The 26,280-nt window shown below is 39.1% G+C and overlaps 1 protein-coding gene across 5 annotated transcripts in view; it reads right to left on the bottom strand.

Moving 5' to 3' along the window:
* Positions 1–26,280, bottom strand: part of CNTN3 (contactin 3) — a 395,604-nt gene that overhangs the window by 96,179 nt on the left and 273,145 nt on the right. For 4 of the 5 annotated variants that reach the window (XM_086366707.1, XM_086366708.1, XM_086366705.1 and 1 more), the window contains exons 7-11: positions 26,177–26,279; positions 25,477–25,661; positions 21,640–21,776; positions 20,391–20,520; positions 17,575–17,725 (exon numbers count right to left, since the gene is read on the bottom strand). In XM_086366707.1, the coding sequence (XP_086222833.1) occupies positions 17,575–17,725; positions 20,391–20,520; positions 21,640–21,776; positions 25,477–25,661; positions 26,177–26,279 (706 nt within the window). The remainder of the gene's footprint in view (positions 1–17,574; positions 17,726–20,390; positions 20,521–21,639; positions 21,777–25,476; positions 25,662–26,176; position 26,280) is intronic. The other variant, XM_086366709.1, reaches the window with a different exon arrangement.

Genomic DNA, 26,280 nt, shown 5'->3' with positions numbered 1-26,280 from the left:
AGACAGCCTTCAGAATGGGAGAAAATAACAGCAAATGAAGCAACTGACAAACAACTAATCTCAAAAATATACAAGCAACTCCTGCAGCTCAATCCCAGAAAAATAAACGACCCAATCAAAAAATGGGCCAAAGAACTAAACAGACATTTCTCCAAAGAAGACATACAGATGGCTAACAAACATATGAAAAGATGTTCAACATCACTCATTATCAGAGAAATGCAAATTAAAACCACAATGAGGTACCATTTCACGCCAATCAGATAGGCTACAATCCAAAAGTCTACAAGAAATAAATGCTGGAGAGGGTGTGGAGAAAAGGGAACCCTCTTACACTGTTGGTGGGAATGCAAACTAGTACAGCCACTATGGAGAACAGTGTGGAGATTCCTTAAAAAACTGGAAATATAACTGCCTTATGACCCAGCAATCCCACTGCTGGGCATACACACGGAGGAAACCAGAATTGAAAGAGACATATGTACCCCAATGTTCATCGTAACACTGTTTATAATAGCCAGGACATGGAAGCAACCTAGATGTCCGTCGGCAGATGAATGGATAAGAAAGCTATGGTACGTATTCACAATGGAGTATTCAGTTCAGTTCAGTCGCTCAGTCGTGTCCGACTCTTTGCAACCCCATGAATCGCACCATGCCAGGCCTCCCTGTCCATCACCAACTCCCGGAGTTCACCCAGACTCACATCCATCGAGTCAGTGATGCCATCCAGCCATCTCATCCTCTGTCGTCCCCTTCTTCTCCTGCCCCCAATCCCCCGCAGCATCAGAGTCTTTTCCAATGAGTCAACTCTTCGCATGAGGTGGCCAAAGTACTGGAGTTTCAGCTTTAGCATCATTCCTTCCAAAGAAATCCCAGGGCTGATCTCCTTCAGAAGGGACTGGTTGGATCTCCTTGCAGTCCAAGGGACTCTCAAGAGTCTTCTCCAACACCACAGTTCAAAAGCATCAATTCTTCGGCGCTCAGCCTTCTTCACAGTCCAACTCTCACATCCATACATGACCACAGGAAAAACCATAGCCTTGACTAGACAGACCTTTGTTGGCAAAGTAATGTCTCTGCTTTTGAATATGCTATCTAGGTTAGTCATAAGTTTTCTTCCAAGAAGTAAGCGTCTTCAGCCATTAAAAAGAATACATTTGAATCAGTTCTAATGAGATGGACGAAATTGGAGCCTATTATACAGAGTGAAGTAAGCCAGAAAGAAAAACACCAATACAGTATACTAACGCATATATATGGAATTTAGAAAGATGGTAACAATAACCCTGTGTACGAGACAGCAAAAGAGACACTGATGTATAGAACAGTCTTTTGGACTCTGTGAGAGAGGGAGAGGGTGGGATGATTTGGGAGAATGGCACTGAAACATGTATAATATCATATATGAAATGAGTCACCAGTCCAGGTTCGATGTACAATACTGGATGCTTGGGGCTGGTGCACTGGGACGACCCAGAGGGATGGTACGGGGAGGGAGGAGGGTTCAGGTTGGGGAACACGTGTATACCTGTGGCGGATTCATGTTGATATATGGCAAAACCAATACAATATTGTAAAGTTAAAAAATAAAATAAAATAAAAAAGAAAGTAAAAAAAGAAAAAAAAAACTAAAAAAAAAAAAAAAGAATGTAAGAGAAATGGGGCAGGACAGAGCTGGAAGTAAGTTGTCCTCTCTCTACCTGTCAACCAAGACGAGTCTTTTTAGCCAACCTCTTGCTAAGAGTTGGCTATGCCACGAAGCAAATGTCATCTAATATACTGACTATCTCTGCACAGTAAGAATTTCTGGCCCTAATACACAAAATAAGGAAACCAAGGCTCAGGGGTTAAGTAACTTGACTAACATCACACCTGTGTGGTAAATGGCAGAGTCACAATTTGACCAGTATCTTTTTGACTTCAATCCTCTGCTCTTTCCACTTACTAAAATTAAATCAAGAAGCAAATAAAATATATACTTAACTTCATCTGACACAATGAGTAATATGCACAGAATTAGTATGCATGTAAATAATGATACAAATAGGCAGAAAATTAAGCTGACTGCAGTTAAGAGGAGATCATCTGTAGGTCTTGTTTGTGGCTGGAGAATGGGAAGGAGGAGAGAAGTGATTATGATCCCTTCCCATGAGTCCCATTCAAAACCCAGTCTTGGGCTGCACGGACTCCTCTCTTTTCTTAAATAGTAGTTGATGCTCTTACGGTGTGGGGATTATGTGGCAAATGCATCCTTTTCCTCTTCTTTTCCCAGCTGGAAGCATAAGAGAAACAGAGGTATGGGTTGGGTAACCCAGTGACAGGAGAGGAATGTTCTCTCTTTTCTGAGATTCTTGTGTATTTACCCAGGTGTATCAACCTCCCCTTCAGGAAAAATTATCTTCCTCCAGGGTTCACATCCTCTGAAGGAGAAAGATGGTTCCCTATATGGGAAGGAACTCAGGTTAGGCTTTCTTATTTTCCTAGTTACATGAGAACTTTACTTTGGACATAATTGTAATACATAAGCAGTTTTACTTCCTGTCCATGCAATGGTTTTGTTCAGATGGTGTTTTCCCTACTATTTTTCCTTTGCTTGGTTTCATAGATCCTTCATAATGGAGCTTCATCATCACTTCCTTTGAGATACCTCTATGTATGGAGTTGCTTGCCCACTCCCCCAAGATGCTGGCTGAGACAACAACTCTTCTCTGTGCTTCTTACTGTCTTACAAACATCTCCATGATAGGGTGGAAATGTCCCATTTCCTTGGGCAAGTCTCGGTTTCTATGTGTTGTCTTGGCAGGAATTACCAACAGGGTCCCCTTTCTCACCAGAATGCCCCAGACTGTAGAATAAAGTACGTATGGTCACCTTAATCATACAGTCCCTCCCAAATTAACTTATGGGTAAATTCTCCACATTCTAAACAGAATGTGTGTGGACTCCCTGAGGGTTTATCTCTATATTCCCAGCCCAGTGCATAGTCCCTAGTGTTGAAAAGATAAGAGAAACTAGTGGACAGCCTAGTACCTTCCCTGCAGACATGAAGCAGAGACAGCAATCTCAAAATGACTAATATCCAGGTCCTGAAAGCTGGCAACATCACAGGTGTTAAATAAATAAAATTCTCCTCTGTTACTGTAAATTTACCAGTAAGAGATTAATCTGGAGTTAAGGGTACAGTCCTTTGGCCACTTGATACGAAGAGCTGACTCATTGGAAAAGACCCTGATGCTGGGAAAGATTGAGGGCAGGAGGAGAAGGGGATGGCAGAGGATGAGATGGTTGGATGGCATCACCGACTTGATGGACATGAGTTTGAGCAAGCTCTGGGAGTTGGTGATGGACAGGAAGCCTGGCATGTTGCAGTCCATGGCATAACAGAGTCAGACACAACTGAGAGACTGAACTGAAGGGTACAGGAGTAAAGGTTCCTTGAGATCTTGGCTTATGTGCCCAGGGGTAGATGAACTGAAACTCTCTGAGCTTCATTACCTATCTGATCAGTGTGAGGGGACAGCTGTTGAGATGGGGACACCAAGGATGATGAGGAAGATAATCCAGTCTGGATTTTTGTGAAAGGAGCAATGGCAGGCAGAGAGAGAACAGCATTTTTGAATAGTATGAAGAAAAATCGACTCCAGTGTGATAAGAGACAGAGGAGCCAAGAAATGTGAGGAAATAGGGAAGGAATGGAGACAGAAACGATTTGGCAAAAAAATTCTTCATCTTCATCTAAAAGCTCCAGCCAAGGGAAATACCATCTAACAGATTTGCTGGATAGTAACAGAGTCCCCAGACACATCTTTACAAAACAAGACTGTGGCGACTACTAGCAGCAATGGCAGAAATGCCAAGTGGTTCTTGCTCTGATGAATTATCTTGTTTACTGGCAAAAGTTTAGATGCTACTTCCAAGTAACGTCATCAAACTACTCAGAGTCCTCAAAGGGGCAAAGTGACCAGTTGGGGGCATTTCTTGAGCTCTGAAACTCCTATATTAAGCTACTCATGAAATCAGATATATTTAAAATTGCATGCAAAAGTTTGCTTAATATATTTAGGTATAATTTATAGACAAAATAACCTTTTTGGCACAGAGTTAGGTGACTTCTAAAGAAGCAATGCAGTCATGTAACCATTGTTATAATCAAGGTCTAGAACAATTCCCTTACCCTCCAAATTCTACCATGACCCCAAAGAGACAATCTCTCCTCCCACTCTGAGCTCTGGACAAGCAGTGATCACTGTTTTATGTCTGTAAAGCAGACTTTTTCAGGTATTACGTATACATGGAATCATACAGCATACAAAGCTAACTGACTTTTAAAGCCAGCTCCTAACTACATGTGAAAAAATACATTAAAATTGGCTAATATATTTTAAAACACTGGATTATGGCTATTAATATTTGGGGAAATCTTTATTTCTTTCTTTAGAAAGCATTTAAATTTCTATAGTATTAAATGCTGCCTAAAACCTTTGAGACAACTTTAATGTGTTTAATTAGAAGTAATGGGTCATTCTTAGACTCTCTGCTGAATTGAGGCTATTGTAATAAAATATTTACTGTTATAAGCAATAGCATTCAAGAGAAAACCCCATTTTTAAAGATAATTGGCTAATGTGTTTTAAGTACCACTAAGTGATACAAAAAAGCTAAACATTCTCTAAAATATGCCAGCTGGCTTTCTCTTCTTGCATACCATGCCTATTCACATTCTCAAGCATCTTCTACAATTCTCCTTGGCCGAAAAAAGACAACACACCCTGTTTTAATTCAAGTCTTTTGAAAATATGTGAATTTAAGTAAATGAATATAAAAGCACTAAAATTTTGACATTTAGTGAAATACCATTGTATGCTCGAAAGGGTACAGCATTTCTGTTTATAAAGAAAACCTCCATTTTACAGGGTAAAAAGCAGAACAGTTCTTCTTAGTACTGGATGATACAAATATAAAACAAAAAGAAGGGGAAAAACTTTATCAGAATTAATAGTAGTAATTTAAAAGTTTAGAATATCTGCATTCCAAGCAACAAGCAGACCTTTACTTAACAAATCAATTACTATATAAATCAATTGTGACTGTTGGTCATTTAAATGATGTAAAAATAGGCATCTTCTACTTACATTTAAATTTCCATCAGCTTCAGAATTAAAGATACAGGCTCTCTTTTAAGTAAATGATTTACTACTTAATGATATGTACCTGCCAAAAACTTTGATCCACTGCCATGCTTTCAGCTACCATCTATATACACACAACACCTAAATTTCTATCTATACCTCCGGCCTCATTCCTGAGTTCCAGATTCAAATAGTCAATCTCCAAACCCACATAGATATATCCAGTTGGTTTGTCAACAAGCAGATCAAACTGAAACAATTCCAAATTGAATGTATCACATTTGCCCTCACCTCCACTCTTTCTGTATTGGTCCCTGTCTTACTAACTAGGTCTAACACAATCCTGATATCTGAAATGGAAATTTAGGATTTGACTTTTACTAGCTTCTTCCCTCCTCATCTTTAATTGAATCAAATCCTGTGTCCTGTTAATTTAACTGTTTCACAACCCTCTCTATTCTCTTTGCTATTTCTTTACTTTGGGCTCTAATTCTCTCTTGCTCAGACTGCTGAATTGTTGCTAACTGGGATTGTTGCCTTAGGTTGCAGTGATTTCAATTCATGCTTTCTGTGATTTTTTAAGAACATAAATTTTCTCTTTCTCCTGGGCATAAATCCAGTTAATGGGTGCGTGTGTGTTAAGCACTTCAGTTGTGTCTGACTCTTTCTGACATTATGGACTGTTGCCCTCCAGCTCCTCTGTCCATGGGATTCCCCAGGCAAGAACACTGCAGTGGGTTGCCATGCCCTCCTCCAGGGGATCTTCCCAACCCAGGGATCAAATCTAAGTCTCTTACATCTTCTACATTGGCAGATGGGTTCTTTACCACAAGTGCCATCTGGAAAGCCCTCATATATCCAGAGAAAACTGTAATTCTCAAAGATATATTTACCCCAATGTTGACTGCAGCATTATTTACAATAGCCAAGACATGGGACTATGTAAATGTCCATCAATAGAAGAATTCCTAACACACACACACACACACACATATATATACATACATACACACACACAAACACACACAATGCAACGCTACTCAGCCATTCAAAAAGAATGAAATAATGCCATTGGCAGGAGCATGGACGGACCTAGAGATTACCTTATGAAGCAAAGTAAGTCAGACAGAGAAAGATACATACCATAACATACATATGTGGACTTTAAAATATTACACAAATGAACTTATCTACAAAATATAAACTGACTCAAAGAGTCAAACCTGTGCTTGCCAAGGTAGAGGAGAGTGGCAGAGGGATGGAGTGGGAGTTTGGGATTAGCAGACACAAACTATTACAAATAGAATGGGTAAAAAACAAGGTCCTACTATATAGCACAGGGAATTAAATTCAATATCTTATGATAAACCATATGGAAAAGAACATGAACAGAATTTGTATATATGCAAACTGAATCACCTTGCTGTGCAACAGATATTAACACTATATGGTAGATCAACTATATTTCAATAAAAATTTTAAAAATAAATAAACGTGATAGTTTATGTATTGTTTTATTGCCATTTTATTTTGTTGCTTTCATCAGAAATAAAGTTGGAACTGTTTATTTCATTTGGTTTCCTGTGCCACTCACAATAAAGTCCTTGCTCACCTCCACGGCCTCTCTCCACAGCCTTCTCTCCTAAATCACTTTACACTTGAACAGATTCACTGAACATCAGATGCCTATGCTGTTATAGCCTTTGTGCCTTCGCACATGCTGTTCCTCCTGCCCAGAACACTCTTCTCCAGTGGATCCCAGTCATCGTTCAAGTCTTGCTATACATATTACATCTGCCAGAAAGCCTGCTCTACTCTCTAATTAGAAGATGGGGCCTGTTCCGCTAATCACTGAATACTCTGTACTTTGCCATTTGAGTTTTACTATAACTGTCCTCTGATATCTGTCTTCATACCCTATAAAGCTACAAATAATGGGATGGACTTCTCTAATGAAATGTAAACTTAGTGCCTAGCACATAGTAGGTATTCAAAATATTTCAAGTGAATGAATGAGCACTTAATTTTAAGGGCTCAGGAACCACTATTTCCATTATAAGCCCTTATTATCTATTCAGACCAGCTTCACTAAGACCTCTGTTACAAAATAATCTTTTTATTACCTTAGCTTGAAAGGTTCTCTCTACTTCTAAGCACTAACACTGGTTTCTTTAAAACTTTTCTGTAATTCAGGTGTCTCACTCACTTAGATCCACAATACTATGGCTGATGCAAAACTGCAAAGCTCTTACTGTGCTAATACAAAACCTTCACACCACGTAAACTCTAATTATTTAAACATATTGTGTGGTTTACATCGGGTATATCTATCACTTTATCCAATTTTTAAAAGACACATTTAATCCTTGAATTTGTTTTTCTGGTTAGGGTTTGAATGATACTATATATCTATATAAATACACAGATATCTACATTTATGTCTCTATCGCATACTAGATATAAATATAGACATGCGTTTATACATGTGTGTGTGTACGTGGTCACTTCAGTCATGTCTGGCTCTTTGCAACCCCACAGATTGTAGCCCACCAGGCTCCTCTTCCTATTGGATTCTCCAGGCAAGAAAACTGGAGTGGGTAGCCTTTCCCTTCTCCAGGGGATCTTTCTGACCCAGGAATTGAAGCTGTGTCTCTTATGTCTCCTGTATTGGCAGGCAGGTTCTTTACCGCTAGCATCACCTGAGAATGTATATACAGGTTTAATGAAAGAAACTGTCAGCAACCCCTAAGCTAGGCTAGGGAAAGCTTTCCTATTTATCCCAAGTTTCTTATTCATTGACAAACCCCTCTTGATTTACCTAAAAACACCAAACAAAACAAAAAAACAAAGTACAACCAAAGTAATTAAGTAAGAAATGGATTGAAAATCTTGCCATAAATATGTTACCAAAAAAAATTTTGCCTTATCTTATATTTTTAAATTCACCAGTGAATTCATTTGTCCCCAAGATGAGATCTGAATCTGCATGTATTATGCTGGAACAGCCCATGATTGAACAACCACAATAAATCTATCATTTAAAGTGCTTCCTCAATTTGGCTTAAGGCTGCAGACCAAGAGGGATAGATACGGGGTTTCTGTTGCCAAGTGATGGCTGAGACCCACTCCAATTTCACATGAACTTGGAGAAGATTCAACTCTGCAACTTGTTCCATAATTGCTTCGAGCAGCTTTTCCCCTAAGCATCAAGGCCCTGGCTTATCAGTGCTGTTGCTGTCCAAAGAGATAAAAGCAAAATCCAAACCACCAGCTCTGGTGCCATATACTGAGTATTAGTGTTTCCCCCAAATTTTTATGTTAAATCCTAGTCTCCAATGTGTTCAGAGGCAGGGCCTCTAGGAGGGGATTTGGTCATGAGGGTAGAACCTTGATGAACAGGATTAGTGCCCTTATAGACAAGACCTCAGAGAGCTCTCTGGCTCTTTCTGCCTTGTCAAGGATATAATGAGAAGGCAGATGTCCTTACCAGGAGTCAACCATGCTGGCACCCTGATTCTGGGCTCCCATCCTACAGAACTGTGAGAAAGAAATCTCCAGTGTTTAAGCCGTCCAGTTTACGGTGTTTTGTTGTAAAATCTCAAACTAAGATACCTGTGGAGAACCTGCAGCACTGTGACCCTTGCCTTAAACATGTTTACTCTTTTTAACCTCATTTTTATACCTGAAAGTTTCCTTATTCACTGAGGAGATGTTAGAAATACTTCAAATGGGAGGTTCAGGAGGGAGAAGACATATGCATACCTACGGCTGATTCATGTTGATGTATGGCAGAAAGCAGCACGATATTGTAGAACAATTATCCTCCAGTTAAACATAAAGGTACTTAATAAAACAATAAAAAAAAAAAGAAATACATCATACAAAGTAGAAGGTCAGAAGGCTTAAAGGGGCTTCCCTGGTGGCTCAGATGGTGAAGAATCCACCTGCAATGCAGGAAAGCCAGGTTTGATACAGAGGTCAGAGAAACAACATTAAACATGAGACAGGGCTGGAGTGACCACCACTTTCCCCTTTCCTCTTAAATCATAATCTCAATTTCTCATTGGGCATATTCCCATCCAGGAAACAAATCTGTATTTCCCAATCTCTATGGTAGCTACATTTGGCTAGGGAACTAACTTCTGACAAACTGGGTCAGGGAACTAATTTTCCATAAGGAAAATTGTTGGATGGAACTTCTGGGAAGTTTCTTAAAAGGAAGTAAGTAGACTTTGGTTTCTACCTTCCTCTCTCCTGTCATCAGGGGATGACATGGGGATGACACTGGGAAGAATGTCTTTGAGAGGCTGAAGCCGTCTAGCAGCCGGCCTGGTTCATGATGGGAAGCTGGAAGCAGCAAGATAAAAAAGGTATGTATCTTTGATGTGTGTGGACTCTGGGTAGCCTTAACTGCCAACCTTTCAAGAGACCAACCTATCAATGAGTAGCCCAACCTACCAACAAAAAACTTCGTCTCGCAGCCACTGCTTCTTCCAATGTTTTATTTATAATGTAACCTCACTGGCCTGTATAGTAAAAGCTATAGTTTTTCCAGTAGTTATGTACAGACGTCAGAGTTGGACCATAAAGGAGGCTGGCACCCAAGAATTGAGGTTTTTTGAACTCTGCTGCTGGAGAAGACTTTTGAGAGTCCCTTAGACAGTGAAGAGATCAAACCAGTCAATCCTAAAGGAAATCAACCCTGAATATTCATTGGAAGGACTGATGTTGAAGCTGGAGCTCCAATAATACCCTTTGGCTACTTGATGAGGAGAACCGTCTGTTTGGAAAAGACCCTGATGCTGGGAGAGTATGAGGGCAGGGGCAGGGGGTGACAGAGGATGAGATGGTTGGATGGCATCACTGATTCAATGGATGTGAGTTTGAGCAAAGTCAGGGAGACAGTCAAAGACAGGGAAGCCTGGTGTGCTGCAGCTCACGGGGTTGCAAAGAGTCAGACATGACTTAGCAACTGAACAATGCTAACAGCAACCACCACTACCTCATTCTTATTGATCAGTGTATCTACAGACAGTGGGTAAATGCTTACTTTACAGCAACTGTATAAGGTAGGAGTTTATCTTTCAGTGTCATATCTTTTTGCCTTTTCATACTGTTCATGGGGTTCTCAAGGCAAGAATACTAAAGTGGTTTGCCATTCCCTTCTCCAGTGGACCACATTTTGTCAGAACTCTACACCATGACCCGTCAGTCTTGGGTGGCCCTACATGGTATGGCTTGTAGTTTCATTGAGTTAGACAAGGCTGTGGTTCTAATTTGATTAGTTTTCTGAGATTGTGGTTTTCATTCTGTCTGCCCTCTGAAAGATAAGGATAAGAGGCTTTATGGAAGCTTCCTGATGGGAGAGACTGACTGTGGGGGAACTGGGTCTTGTTCTGATAGGTGGGGCCATGCTCAGTAAATCTTTAATCCAATTTTCTATTTATGTGCAGGGCTATAGTCCCACCCTTTTGTTTGATGTGAGACCGAACTATGGAAGGAGTAATGAAGATAATGGCCACCTCCTTCAAAAGGTCTTGTGCATCCACTGTTATATTCAGCGCTCCTGACCCTGCAGGAAGCCACAGTCAACCCATGCCTCCACTGGAGACACCTGGACACTCAAAGGCAAGTCTGGGTGAGTCTCTTGTGGGGTCATTGCTCCTTTTATTCTGGGTCCTGGTGCACACAAGGTTTTGTTTGTGTCCTCCAACTCTGTCTCCTCAGTCCTGTGTAAGTTCTGTAATCAAATCCCACTGGCCTCCAAAGTCAAATACCCTGGGGGAATTCTGAGTCCCTTTGCGAGATCTTCAGGATGGGAAATCTGTTGTGGGTCCTAGAACTTTCTTAACAGTGTGAGAATTTATTTGGTATAATTGTTCTGCAATTTGTGGGTCATCTGCTCAGTGGCTCTATGATGGGGTTAATGGTGACCTCCTCCAAGAAGGCCTATGCCACATACTGTGTGACCCAAGTCTGCAGCACCCAGAGTCCCTGACCCTAGGACAGGCCACTGTTGAACCATGCCTCCGCAGGAGATACTGACACACTCAAAGGCAGGTCTAGCTCAGTCTCTGTGGGGTCTTTGGGTCCTGGTGCACACAAGGTTTTGTTTGAGCCCTCCAAGCATATCTGGCGGGTATGGGGTTTGATTCTAAATGTGATTGTGCCCCTCCTATCATCTCGTGGGGCTTCTCCTTTGCCTGTGGACATACGGTATTTTATTTTTTTATGGTATCCAACATTCTCCTGTTGATGGTTGTTCAGCAGCGAGTTGCAATTTTGGAGTTCTCACAGGAGAAGATTAACATATGTCTTTCTATTATGCCATCTTGTTCCCAGTATGAAAAGGCAAAAAAATATGACACTGAAAGATGAACTTCCCAACTGGGTAGGTGCCCAATATGCTACTGGAGAAGAGTGGAGAAATAACTCCAGAAAGAAGGAAGAGACAGAGAGATCCAAAGTGAAAACAAGACCCAGTTGTGGATATGACTGGTGATGGAAATAAATTCCAGTGCTGTAAAGAACGATACTGCATAGGAACCTGGAATGTTAGGTCCATAATCAAGGCAAATCGGAAGTGGTCAAACAGGAGAGGGCAAGAGTGAACGTCAACGTTTTAGGAATCAGTGAACTAAAATGGATTGGGATGGGTGAATTTACTTGAGATGACCATTTTATCTACTACTGTGGGCAAGAATCTCTTAGAAAAAATGGAGTAGCTTTCATAGTCAACAAAAGAGTCCAAAATGCAGTACTTGGTACAATCTCAAAAACGACAGAATGATCTCTGCTTGTTTCCAAGGCAAAGTATTCAATATCATAGTAATCCAAGTCTATGCCCCAACCACTAATGCCCAAGAAGCTAAAGTTGAAACGTTCTATAAACACCTACAAGACCTTCAAAACTAACACTCAAAAGAGAAATCCTTTTCATCATAGGGGACTGGAATGCAAAAGTAGGAAGTCAAGAGATACCTGGAGTAACAGGCAAACTTGGCCTTAGACTACAGAATGAATCAGGACCAAGGATAACAGAGTTTTGCCAAGAGAATGCTCTGGTCATAGCAACCCTCTTTCAACAACACAGGAGAAGACTCTACATATGGACATCACCAGATGGTCAATACTGAAATCAGACTGATCATATTCTTTGCAACCAAAGATGGAGAGGCTCCACATAATCAGCAAAAACAAGACCAGGAGCTGACTGTGGCTCAGATCATGAAGTCCTTATTGCCTGATTCAGACTTAAATTGAAGAAAGTAGGGAAAACCACTAGACCATTCTGGTATGACCTAAATCAAATCCCTAATGATTATACAGTGGAAGTGACAAATACAGTCAAGGGATTAGATCTGATAGAGTGCCTGAAGAACTATGGATGGAGGTTCGTGACATTCTACGGGAGGCAGTGATCAAGACCATCCTCAAGAAAAATAACTGCAAAAAGGCAAAATGGTTGCCTGAGGAGGCCTTACAAATAGCTGAGAAAAGAACAGAAGCTAAGGGAAAGGAGAAAAGAGAAGATATAGCCATCTGAATGCAAGTTTCAAAGAATAACATGGAGAGATAAGAAAGCTTTCCTCAGTGATAAGTGCAAAGAAATAGAGAAAAGCATTAGAATGGGAAAGACTAGAGATCTCTTCAAGAAAATTAGAGATACCAAGGGGACATTTCATGCAAAGATGGGGACAATTAAGGACAGAAATTGTTGGACCTAACAGAAGCAGAAGATATTAAGAAGAGGTGGCAAGAATACACAGAAGAACTATACAAAAAAGTTCTTTGTGACCCAGATAACCATGATGGTGTGATCACTCACCTAGAGCCAGACATCTTAGAATGGGAAGTCAAGTGGGCCTTAGGTAATCATCACTACAAACAAAGCTAGTGGAGGTGATGGAATTCCAGTTGAGCTATTTCAAATCCTAAAAGATGGTGCTGTGAAAGTGCTACACTCAATATGCCAGCAAATTTGGAAAACTCAGCCATGGCCATAGGACTGGAAAAGGTCAGTTTTCATTCCAATCCCAAAGAAAGGCAATGCCAAAGGATGCTCAAACTACCTCACAATTGCACTCATCTCCCACACTAGCAAAGTAATACTCAAAATTCTCCAAGCCAGGCTTCAACAGTTCATGAACTGAGAACTTCCAGATGTTCAAGCTGGATTTAGAAAAGGCAGAGGAACCAGAGATCAAATTGCCAACATCCACTGGAGCTTCAAAAAAGCAAGAAAGTTCCAGAAAAACATCCTATTTCTGCTTTATTAACTATGCCAAAGCCTTTGACTGTGTGGATCACAACAAACTGTAGAAAATTTTTCACGAGATGGGAATACCAGATCACCTTACCTTCCTCTTGAGAAATTTGTATGTAGGTCAAGAAACAACAATTAGAACCAGAGATGGAACAACAGACTGCTTCCATATTGTGAAAGGAGTGCATCAAGGCTGTATATCATCACCCTGCTTATTTAACTTATATGCAGAGTACATCATGTGAGATCCAGGCTGGATGAAGCACAAGCTGGAATCAAGATTGTTGGGAGAAATATCAATAACCTCAGATATGCAGATGACACCACCCTTATGGCAGAAAGCAGAGAAGAACTAAAGTGCCTCTTGATGAAGGTGAAAGAAGAGAGTGAAAAAACTGGCTTAAAGCTCAACATTCAGAAAACGAAGATCATGGCATCTGGTCCCATCACTTCATGGCAAATAGATGGGAAACAATGGAAACACTGGGCTCCCAAATTACTGCAGATGATAACTGCTGCCATGAAATTAAAAGACACTTGCTCCTTAAAAGTAAAGCTATGACCAACCTTGAAAGCATATTAAAAATCAGAGACCTTACTTTGCTGACAAAGATCCATCTAGTCAAAGCTATGTTTCTGCCAGTAGTCATGTATGTATGTGAGAGCTGGACTATAAAGAAAGCTGAGCACTGAAGAATGGATGCTTCTGAACTGTGGTGTTGGAGAGTCCCTTGGACCGCAAGGAGACCAAACCAGTCAATCCTAAAGGAAATCAACTCTGAATATTCATTGGAAGGACTGATGCTGAAGCTTAAACTCCAATATTTTGGCCACCTGATGGGAAGAACTGACTGATTGCAAAATACCCTGATGCTGGGAAAGATTGAAGGCAGGAACAGGAGGGGATGACAGAGGATAAGATATTGGATGGCATCATCAACTCAATGGACATGAGTTTGAGCAAGCTCTGGGAGTTGGTGATGGACAGGGAAGCCTGGAATACTGCAGTCATGAAGACTCAGACATAACTGAGTAACTGAACTGGAGGTAAGAATTATCATCTCTCTCTTATGGATGAGGATATTAATGTTTATGGGAGAAGGCAATGGCACCCCACTCCAGTACTGTTGCCCGGAAAATCCCATGGGTGGAGGAGCCTGGTAGGCTGCAGTCCATGAGGTCGCTAAGAGTCAGACACGACTGAGCGACTTCACTTTCACTTTCCACTTTCATGCATTGGAGAAGGAAATGGCAACCCACTCCAGTGTTCTTGCCTGGAGAATCCCATGGACGGAGAAGCCTGGTAGGCTGCAGTCCATGGGGTTGCACAGAGTCGGACACGACTGAAGCGACTTAGCAGCATTAATGTTTATAGGTGTTAGAGAAGTGACCTAATGATACTAATGTAGCAAGTGGCCAAGTGAGAAACACCAGGTGAGATTCTAGACCTTAAATTTTTTAGTGCATCATCCCATCATTATGTAAAGTGAAAGTTGCTCGGTCATCTCCAACTCCTGGGACCCCATGGACTATACGGTTCATGGAATTCTCCAGGCCAGAATACTGCAGTGGGTACCCACTCCCTTTTCTGGGGGATCTTCCCAACCCAGGGATCAAACCCAGGTCTCCCTCATTGTAGTTGGATTCTTTGCCAGTTCAGCCACAAGGGAAGCCCACCATTCTCTAAAGTGGGAGTAAATCTCTCCTGTGTGCCTTCAGCTAAACCCGCTAATCTTCTGTCCTCTTTTAAAGTTAAGATTAAAACCTCTGCCTACTATAGGCACTACTGTGAGGACAAGTGTGTTTATTATTGTGCAAAGCATTTAAGTCCTTGGAACATAATTACTATTTAATTTGTGTGTACAATTAAAAGTCTTTAAAATGTTTTCAACAACAAAACTGTCACCATTTATACAGAAAGGTTTAACTTGCAGCATTGTAAAAATTAAATGGTTTGTATCTTGACCTGTTTAAACTGGCTTGGACAACTAAATTCGAAATCACTAATTACTTTTCTGTTCCAGAAATCTATTCTGTACTGCCTAGCACTTGGTTAGACTGTGTTTCGTAACCGCTCAGTTCACAATTTTGCCTTGTCATCCCGCTGTGGCTGCCTGAGGCATAAAGTATCCTATAGTCCCCCACAAAGTATCATAGGAATAGCAGATTGTGTTATCCTAACCAACTCACAAAAATAACTTTGGGACAACAATCTAAATGCAGTTCAACCTGGTTGTCTGTCTGCAGTAGGCCTTAGCAGTTTTGGAAAAGTAAATTTACATTTCTTGGTCTAAGAACTTGTTTCCTTGTTTCCCTCCATCTCCAAAAAGAATAATTCGGACCCCCTGATTTCAAAGGCTGAGACCACCTCTCAGATTCTGTGTTCTCTATACAAAATGTTGCCCTGAAAACGCTTCATGGTTATGCCCTAGCTATGGATTCACTCTGGCTATGTGACTTAGGCAAATTATATAATTCCTCTAAGCTTTAGTTTTTTCATTAGTGAAATGGGGATAATAATATGATATAAACAGCACAGAGCTGCAGAAATATTGAAAGGAAATAAGATGTGTGGCACTCTGTATCAGTTTCCTTTTTTTCCAATTACAAGTTACTATAAACTTGGTGGCCTAAAGCAACACAAATGTATTATATTACAGTTCTGGAGGTCAGAGGTCCAGTATGGGTCACAACGGGCTAAAATCAAGGTGTTGTTAGTGTTGTGCTAGTTTTTGTTGTCATCACTGGTGTTCAATCGATAAGTCATGTCAGACTCTTGCGACCCCACGGACTGCAGCCGGCCAGGCTCCTCTGTTCCTGGGATATCCGAAGGCAAGAATACTGAAGTGGTTGCCCTTTCCTCCTCCAGGGGATCTCCACTCCCAGCCACTGCCATCCCCGACATATCAAATGAATGTCTTCTGCCTTGGGAGGTGGATTCTTTACCACTGAGCCACTTGGGAAGCCCTGTGTTACTCTGGAAGGTTCTGGAATCATTTTCTACTCTTTCGCATTGTTGGAAGAATTCACTTCATTTAAGTTGTGGGACTGATATCCCTATCTCCTTGCTGACTGTCAACTGAGGATTTTCCCATTTGATAGAGGAATCTGGAATTCCTTTGTTCCTTGGCCCCCTCCCACCATCTTCAAAGTCAGCAGTCCCAATTAGGGTCTCCCTCATGCTGGAAATCTCTCTTGCCCTTCCTTCATTATCATACATTTCTTTCAAACACTTCTGCATCTTCTTCCCCTTTCAAGTGCCCATCTAGAGGATCCAAGATAATCTCCCTATTTTAAGATCAAGTTGTTGGCAACCTTAATTTCACCTTTAACTTTCATTATCCTTTGTCATGTGACATAATATAATCAAATTCTCCAGAAGAAGGACGTGGACATGTTTGCGGCCATCAGTCCACTTATCAGAAGCTTTCAGCACAAGGTTCCAAGAGGTAGTAAGTACTCAATCAATTAGAACAATACCCAATACTTATGTTTACTCTCTGCCAGGTTCTGACCTAAGTGCTGTATAGATATTTATGGGTTTTATCCACATACCAACCCTCATAATGTGATGTATTTGCTAATCCTATTAATTAACAAATGAGGACTCAAAACACACAAAGAGTAAGTCACTTCCTTGATCTGGTAAAAGAATACAGATTGGAACCCGACAGTCTTGCTCCAAAATCTGTGCTTTAAACTAAGCCCTATTCTGCTTCTTCATTTTAAATGTTATCATAGCAGTCAGGAAATCAAGAGAGCCTTTGCTTAAACTAATACCCATAAAATTACTTCAATATAGGCCAACAAGATTGATATTCATCTAGCATAGGCTGCCATCTTCTATTTTCTTTGCCCTGAGACGTTGGGCCACCTGAGAGAGAGCCTTGGGCCAGGGCCGGCATTCCTTTGTCATTCCAGTTTTGAGTCTTACCAGTCAAATGTGGAAGAAACTCATTTCTAAAATACTCTATGTTGGAAGAGTATTTAGATTTCAAAACCTGATTAGTATCATCTCAAGAGTATTGCGAACAAAAATACTGCTATTATGGTTCCCGAACACCTCACATTTTATTGAAATGCTACTGTTTTTCATTTCATATTGAAAGCCTACTTCAGCATTGCTATGGAAAGCAAGAAGCAGGTAAATCACCACCTTTATGGGCAATAGAATACCTTTCGTTTTCCTGAACGATCACCTCTCCTTTCTTCCAGGAGGAGAGTGCCCTGGGGGAAGCTCTGGGTTTACAATCCAAGTTGACCTCACTGCCCACCTGCACCTGAATCAACTTCTTCATTGGAGTCTTTGAAAAATCTGGAGCAGAAGCTGAAAAAGAGGAAAGAATATGATTTGATTTTATTTCTTTAAATTCCTATCAATTCCAAAGGTTTACTTTATAATGATTTTTTTAAAGGTTCTTGACAGGTGAGCTATGACTTCTTGATTTGTTTGACTGACTGGGGACCACTTACAAGATGTTTTCGATGCTCAAAAGCTAATTCCTACTATTGTGTTTTATGGCAAGTACTAATTCTTGAGACAGTTACTTTATATGAAAATTTTAAGTTTACCATGAACTTTTAAAATAGCTCAGTCACAAATTTAATAACACTAAAAATACTTATCACAGAATGTTCTTGAAAGTTCCATAAAGATAACAGGGTCAGTCTCTCTCTCGTGACTTCAAAGACACAGTGTATAGCACAGTGCCTGATAGTCAGTAGGTACTCAGCAATGTTTACTGAATAAAGGCTGAGTGCTGAACACTTAGTCTCCTGGATAAACATTATCAAGATCTATCATAAACATTATTAAGATCTATTATAAAATGTTCATGTGGTTAGCTTTAACTTCAAAGTTGGAGAAGAATAACATGCATCATTACACTATGTTACAATATTCAATTAAATAATATGTAGAAAACACGTTTGCTAATAATGCATGGAATGCTGATCTTGAAACAATACCTGAACATTCAAGAGACAATCTATCATTTGAAGGAAAGCATATGTTAATCAGAAAATCATCTTCCTTTTACTGCAAATGTGGAAAAAAGTTAAGAACTCAGTGCATTTCTATAAATATCTAATCTACTTTCCTATGGCATATCCCAATGAATATAATTTATTTTTTAATAACTGGATATCATACAATGAATTATATGATACATATATGTGATTGCAGATAAAGAAGACATGTTATCTTGGAGGTTGCTGGCCTTAAAAATTAAAATTCTAAGAGAATGCTGCTGCTGCTGCTGCTAAGTCGCTTCAGTCGTGTCCGACTCTGTGAGACCCCATAGACGGCAGCCCACCAGGCTCCCCCGTCCCTGGGATTCTCCAGCCAAGAACACTGGAGTGGGCTGCCATTTCCTTCTCCAATGCAGGAAAGTGAAAAGTGAAAGTGAAGTCGCTCAGTCATGTCCAACTCTTAGGAACCTCATGGACTGCAGCCTACCAGGCTCCTCCGTCCATGGGATTTTCCAGGCAAGAGTACTGGAGTGGGGTGCCATTGCCTTCTCTGAGTCTAAGAGAATAATTTTTACTAAAACAAGCCAAAAATATCTTTATATATTAGTATAATCTCTTTTCAAACATAGGTCATATTTTTTTCCCATTAAAAAAACCCATGCAACACTAGGCAGAGATTCATTTGGTTTAAGATGAATAAACTATGGTTTATAAGACTGATTGAGAGTACAGCAGGCTTCCACTTCAGATATGTGCACATTTCACCTCCTTTCTGTTGTAATACCATATGTCTCTGTCATGGATAACACCAGCCAGATTTTCAGGTGATGATCTGCTGTTTCCAAGCTTTAGTCTTCTTGGTACAGATGAAGTGTTTCTAACTTCCAGGCACCAAGAGACACCTGTTTTCCTTAAACCAGTGTTTTTCCATGAAACACATAACATTTTGGCTATCTTGGGCACTGAAGGACATTAAGCAGTCTCTCTGGTATCTGTCTGCAAGATGCCAGGAGCATATGCAGGCTCCATCCCTTACACTATGGCAGCCCAAAATGTCTCCAGACATTTCCCACTATTTCCAGGGTGCAAAACCGTCCCCAGTAGGGAAGCACTGAGTTAGATCAATCAGGACTGTGACTTGCACTTAAGCAATTAAGAAAGCTATCCTTCTTTCACTAGATTGATAATGAAAATTGAATGTCCTGGGGATCATCATATGAGACCTGAGAGTGGTGATGATGTTAGAACCCTGAGTCAAATCAAACTGAAATCCAAATTCTCTATTTTAATTACAATGAACAATACATTTCCCCACTCCCCTTCTCTTTCCTTCTTCCCACCCTCTTGCTTGCTCTCTTCCCTCCTTCCCTCTTACCCTTCCTTTCTTCCTCCTCTCTTTCTTTCTTATCTATACATATTATGTTATGGTCTGACAATTTCGGTTGGACTTGAAGTCATTTGCACCTTACAGTGTCTTTTCTGGACAATGGGCCTAAACATAACATTTCCTTTCTTCTCTTATACCTGAAGTACAAGAGAAACAATTCATAATTTCAAGTAGTTGAGCCTCGGTTAGTTAAAGCTCTGGTGTGCCCAAAACTTAAACCTTCCAGCAGAGTTATTAAAGACAAGGACAACAACTCCTTTTGGATCAATAAACTATTGATTGGAATTTTGATATTTACTTTTATGGACCAGCAACTGAGAACACCAGAGTCACTTATTCTCCTAAAAGGTACTACTTATTTCACACTATTGGTGCTGGATAAGGATGTTTTAGCTCAACACTCTCTCCCTATTGTTTCTCTACTTCCAACTTTGGGTTTAATTCTGGCCATAATTGTTGCCTTTCCTTAGAAATCATTAAAGTGTACGCCTCGATTAAAAACTCTGCATGATTCTGCTGCAATACTGAAAATGTTATTAGATGTAGGAATCTAATATGAAAGGTAAATATTTCTGCTTCTGGCAAAAATGGAGGATTTAAGAAAAATAAATTAAGATGAGAAAGTTGGTCTTACCCATGACCTTGAGCTCAGCACTAGAATAGACGAGACCATGTTTGTTCTCTGCTATGCACTGGAACATGCCAGAATCGGTCACATTTAGGTTTGATATTGTAAGGGCACCATTTTCTATCTGTATTCTCTCCTAGACAATAATAAAAATGCCTTGCATATAAATGTATATACCATTTTAGATGAAAAATGATAACCACTGAATATTATTTCAATCATGCAAAAGTGTCCTTAATTTCTTCCCTCATAGTATTAGGCAATCTGACCTGAAATTTAAATGATTCCCTTATTTGAAATGCTGAGAGTGACTTAACAGCTAGACATTAAAAATACTAATAAATATACTGCAGTCAAAAAGTATATCAGTCAAATAAATAACAAAGCATAAATGGAAAATATTGCAACTATTTCATTTTTCCCTATGGATAAAGTTGCAGATTTTAAGAAATGTACCAGGTTCCCAACCCATGAACTGGAAAGGTTTTCACCAGTTTTTAAAATCATGCAAATTGAAGACATAATAAATTCTGTGTATTAAAAAGGGTGCTGGAAAACATATATCTATTTAAGATTTGTAGTATTATGAATGGTTATGTGGAAAAATCTGAAGGAACATAAGTGACTTAGTACAACAATTTTTAAAAAGAGCAAAAATTACATGGCTTGAGAAGTGATTGAGAAAATACTCATGTAACAAGGTAAACATATAATTGATACATTTATTTTCCAGAGGCCATCCATGTCATTAAACAGGAAAAATAGAAATCGCATTCTACGAATGATTAAAATAAAGCCTTCTCTAATTTCAAAATGAAAAAAAACAATAGTGCAGTGGACCAAAGTTTGAACTATGGGGAGTCCACTTATTTCATACTTTTTCATTGAAAACTGCAAATACTACAGGACCTCATAGTCCCTGGTTGGTTGCATCCATGGATCAGGGACACAGGAAACTGATTATAAATTATACAAGAGCTAACACTTGCACTGTTCATAGGTTGACTTTATATCATGAACTAAATTGATAATATAATCTTTCTCCAATGAAATTCAATACTGAAAATATTTCCTCCTTGGAAGACTGGGTACTTGATTTTATCCTTTTTTCCCTTGCACCACTTCTCAGATGAATGTGATAAAAACTCTTCAGATGAATGTGTGCAAACTCACCAGTTTACTCTGGCAGTTGGTACCAGAAAAGGCATTTATACAAAGCGGGAAAAATGTGTATTAACCAGGCACATGACCTTACCTCAAGCACAAGGGCTTCTCCATTTTTCAACCATCGGTAGGAGGGTTTGGGCTTACCACTAGCCCGACATTCCCAGTAAAGACTGTCCTCCACTGCTAATTCTACATCTTTTATGAGTTGAACCCAATGAGGCTTTGCTGCAACGAAAAAAAAAAATTCAAACCACTCCACGATAAAAAACAAATACTTTATCCACATAAATATAAGTGGATATGACTATGGGCAATAATAGATTAATGTAAGCTAATGTAATGTAAGTGGCTAAAACTGTATTTAATTCACTAGGTATTTATTAAGTGGTATGTGAAACATTTATAGATTTGAGAACGGATGTTACAACCTGCCCTTTCCTAAGTCAAATTCATTATGCTTTCTCTGTTTTCAAAATTCTGGGCACTGTATTACGTTCTTCAGATATCAGCAGAAAAATGCAGGTACACAAACTATATAGATTTTCTTGTCCAAGTACATTTTTGAATTACGAGCTCACAACTGATGGCAACTTAATATGTGAATGACAGCAGATACCAGTCTTAATTATGCACTAAAAATCAGCATCAATAGAAGAGAAACTTGTACAGCAGAAGAAAAAAAATATTTCCTTCAGGTTAGAAATAACTCTTAATTAAATACAAACCAGTGAACATCTTATGAACCTTTGTGCAAATTAAAATGAAAGCAGGGAAAGATGGATAAATTCATTCAATTTGAATCAAATGATTTTTTATGAAAAAGAAGTAACTCGTGCAACCTTAAATTAGGTATGCAAATCAGTTGCATCAAGTGGATTTATCATTTTTACTTGCATTTTAGAAGACACTTGGGAAGTCCTTTTACAGATGAAAGCAACATACCACTCACAATGAAAGTCACTCAACATTCAAAGTATATGTAGCCAAATCTCAGTCTGTGTTTTCGATCTGAGACTAGGAGGTGAGATTTCTTCCCAATTTCACATTGCATTATACATGTGATATGTACTTCGGGGTTCACATTTGCATCCTCCATATGAAGAAAGATTTTATCTATTGCTATTTAATTTCAACCATGGGAAGATTTGTCTTTCTGTTTATATCTCATAAAATTGCCTTTTCTATAAATGAAACTGAAACTATAGCTATTCAGCTTTTAGAGAAAATGTACCCATCGAAGTTTTACCTTATTTTGTCCTTTTATAAAATATAAACAGCTTGCCCAATCTGAAGTATAATTCAGTCCCAGATCACTCCTCTCTACTCTATATTGAAACACACTGTCTTCTTTCAGGAATTAATCAGCCTAGGTGGGATGAGACTACAGTAGACTCACATATGATCCCTTGACTGAGGCTCAAGTTTCTAGCAAAAATTTCCACTGGCTTCTCATACTACTGTTCTCCAAATGGAAAGATAATTTGCTGGACTAAGTGAATCCTAAGACTACAATTGCCGCATAATGTGATTTATCCCCTTATTCCATCATATGAAATTCAAATATTCTACTGGACCATTTTTTACATGAAATATCAGAGCAGATAATCAAGAACTGCAAGGCATTTATTGAATATACTAGACTTCAGACAGAATTTTAAAGTAACTTTCATCAAACTCTCTAATTGATTTCTGATTTCTTTTTTTAAATTGAGATTTTTTTTTTCATTTTATTTTTTGGCTGCACTGCACTGCATATGGTATCTTAATTTTCTGATGAGGGATCAAACCTGTGACCCCTGCAATGAAAGTGCAGAGTCCTAACCACTGGACCACCAGGGAGTTCCCTCTAATTTATTTCTTAGGTACATATAAAAATGGACTAAAGCAACCATCTGCCTCATTTACTAAGTATAGCAGATGATGTTTGTTGTCTATTGTGTATCCATTTTCTCTCTTCTTTATTCCTAAGATGCCCTCATTTTTTATTGAATTATCTTCTCTTCTACAAAATCCAGGGAAACCTGACCATATTTTGTATTCCAAAAAAGGCTCATAAGTTGTTGAAGCCAATTTGTCTTGTTAGTGATTGGTTTAGGAATGAACATGCAGCCAATGAGATCTGAAAAGTGAACTGCAAGATGTTTTAGAGAAAGGAAGCATGCACAAGAACGAATGTGCTGGTCACTGCTGGTAGCCATTCTATGACTGTCAGGGAAGTCAACATGCAGAGAAAGGGAAAAGGTAAGGGCAGAAAGAAACGCCAGAGAAACTGAGCCAGGGCCTGATTATAAGGCGCTTAAATGTCAGCTTAGCTTTGAATGTCTTGCCAAACAAGCAAACAAGGGTTTATTATTGGTGCAGGGCTGCCGTTCCATACAGCTAAAAACATTCCTACTAAAACATTAAGACAGTTGGAATATCTTGTATTTTCCGGTCCTGGTCACTTCTTACCCTGGGTCAGGTACTGGCTGTTTAGAAAGGAGAAAATGAGCTTGGACTTGTTTGTGGTCAACTTAGAGCCATACAAGCGCATGGTTTAGGGGTCCCCCGCACATATCCGTATCATCCTGCCAACATGTAGAACGTGGTGTCTGGGAAACTGCAACTTAGCGCTGTGTATTCTAACCAAATCTTGTAATAAGAAGGGAGAAGTACAACACAGAATGGCTCATGCTATCAATCCACACCTCCGTTTTGTTCCTGGCAGATCCTATAAACTTACAATAAAACAAGTGTCAGTCTAATCAGATGTAATGCACTTGCAAACTTCACGTTCCTTTGAAGAGGCTTTACTTGTCTTTGCAAAATTTTTCCTCTCTGTAATATTTATGTACACTATACAAGTTTGCATTGCAAATTATTTCAATTTTCAGTTTTTAAAATAAATAGAATATATTGTCATTTGCCGTTCACAAAAGTGATCAATTCTCATTCATTTTACAATGTTTTTAATGGTTAAACTGCAAAAATACATTCACTGAGTTTACATCTTCACATATTTTATAGTAGATGATTTATTTCTAGTTTCTAAATCATACTTTCATAAAAATACTTAATATTATTTTTCTTAATAAAAGTGATTTGAAAAGAAGTTTGGGCAAAAAAGATAATCTAATTTTCCTAAGACCCTGATGCTGGGAGATTGAAGGCAGGAGGAGAAGAGGACGAGAGAGGATGAGATGGTTGGATGGTATCACCCACTCAATGGGTATGAGTCTGAGTGAACTCTGGGAGTTGGTGATGGACAGGGAGGCCTGGCGTGCTGCAATTCATGGGGTCACAAAGGGTCGGACACAACTGAGTGACTGAACTGAACTGAATTTTCCTAAAAACAGACTCTAAACAAAGGTAATTGTATTAACCTTTCTTACCCAAATTTAACAGTACATAAAATAAATGTGACTACAAATTAAAGGCGGCAAACATGGTACATTTTTATTATTGGAAAGCATAGAATAACACTGAAGAGGTCAAGCGAGCCTGAGTTTATGTGGTTGGACTAATGCAGTAATTTCAGGTTTTCCAAGTAGACAGTTTCTTTCTGCTTAGTAAAGATCACAGAGAAAGATATAAAATCCCATTTTCTAGAGGTAATAGCAGACAGAAAGGAGATCTCTCCTTGATTCGGTTAAGTGAGTAAATTGCTATTCTTAACCCCCCCAAAAAAAAGTGAATATTTCATTATCATATAAATCAGTTTAAAATGCAGTAAGAATATATTACGTCTTCAACTTCATTGCAAAATTTTCTTTCTTTTTAATTCCTTTTATGATAAACATTTATCCTCATTTAACAAAGTATAGAACAGGACAAGCTGGACATTGGGATTCTGCTAAAATCTCCTACCCAGCCTCCAATCCAAATACCAATAATTTATAGAGAGAGCAAAAGGTAAAAATCCAATATGCCAAAAGTGAAGGCTTACCATAGTAAGTGAGACGCCCCCTGGCAACATTTTTCCCTCGTGAATTCTCAGCAATGCATTCATAGGAACCTGAATCTTCTTGTTGGAAGTTGGGAATTTCAAGCACACCACTGAACTTCCTTAACTTAATTTTACTGGAAAAAGGCAGTCCATCACTTCTTCTCCAATTAATCTGAGGTACAGGACTATGAAGAAATTTATCAAGTTATTTGCTATTTTAAGCCATGTCTGGAAGCCTTTTAGGCTTGACAAAATAAAACTTTTGTGAGGATAGAATAGAAATGGTACAGATTTTTCAAATGCAGAAAGTCAGCTGTCAATTACTAAACCTGCAAATGCAAAGATTTATCTCTTTAACTTGATATTTTAATAAAATAAACTGTGCATTTTCTCGAGTTAATTAATAATTTAGAGAAAATGCATACCCACAGTATTATAATACAACAAATGAACAAGCAAAAGAAAAATAACACCAATTTAGTTTATGAAATTAGGCAGGCACAGTCATTTACTGCAAATTGCCTTTAAAATTTCAAACTAAATTATATATGTGAATTTCCCCTCTATTTTAATTTTCCTTTACTTCTAAATGAAAGACATTTTTAGAAAGTAAGGAAAAGAAGAGTCTGTCTAAAGCTATCTTGATCTCTCACAGCAACCAAATGTTTCCGCATATCGGTGTAAATGTTATAAAACTTACTTTCCAAGGGCAAAACATTCCAATTTCACAGTTGAACCTTTAGCTGCTGGAAGAGTTTCTGGAAACTGAACTTCTATTTTTGGCTCATATTCACCCATCACACC

Source organism: Bos grunniens, chromosome 22 (genome assembly GCF_055505025.1).
Source record: "Bos grunniens cultivar Pamir isolate PY7600 chromosome 22, Bosgru_T2T1.0, whole genome shotgun sequence".
Taxonomy (NCBI): Eukaryota; Metazoa; Chordata; class Mammalia; order Artiodactyla; family Bovidae; genus Bos; species Bos grunniens.
The sequence above is the reverse complement of the archived record's forward strand: the minus strand, read 5'-3'. Positions and strand labels throughout refer to the sequence as shown.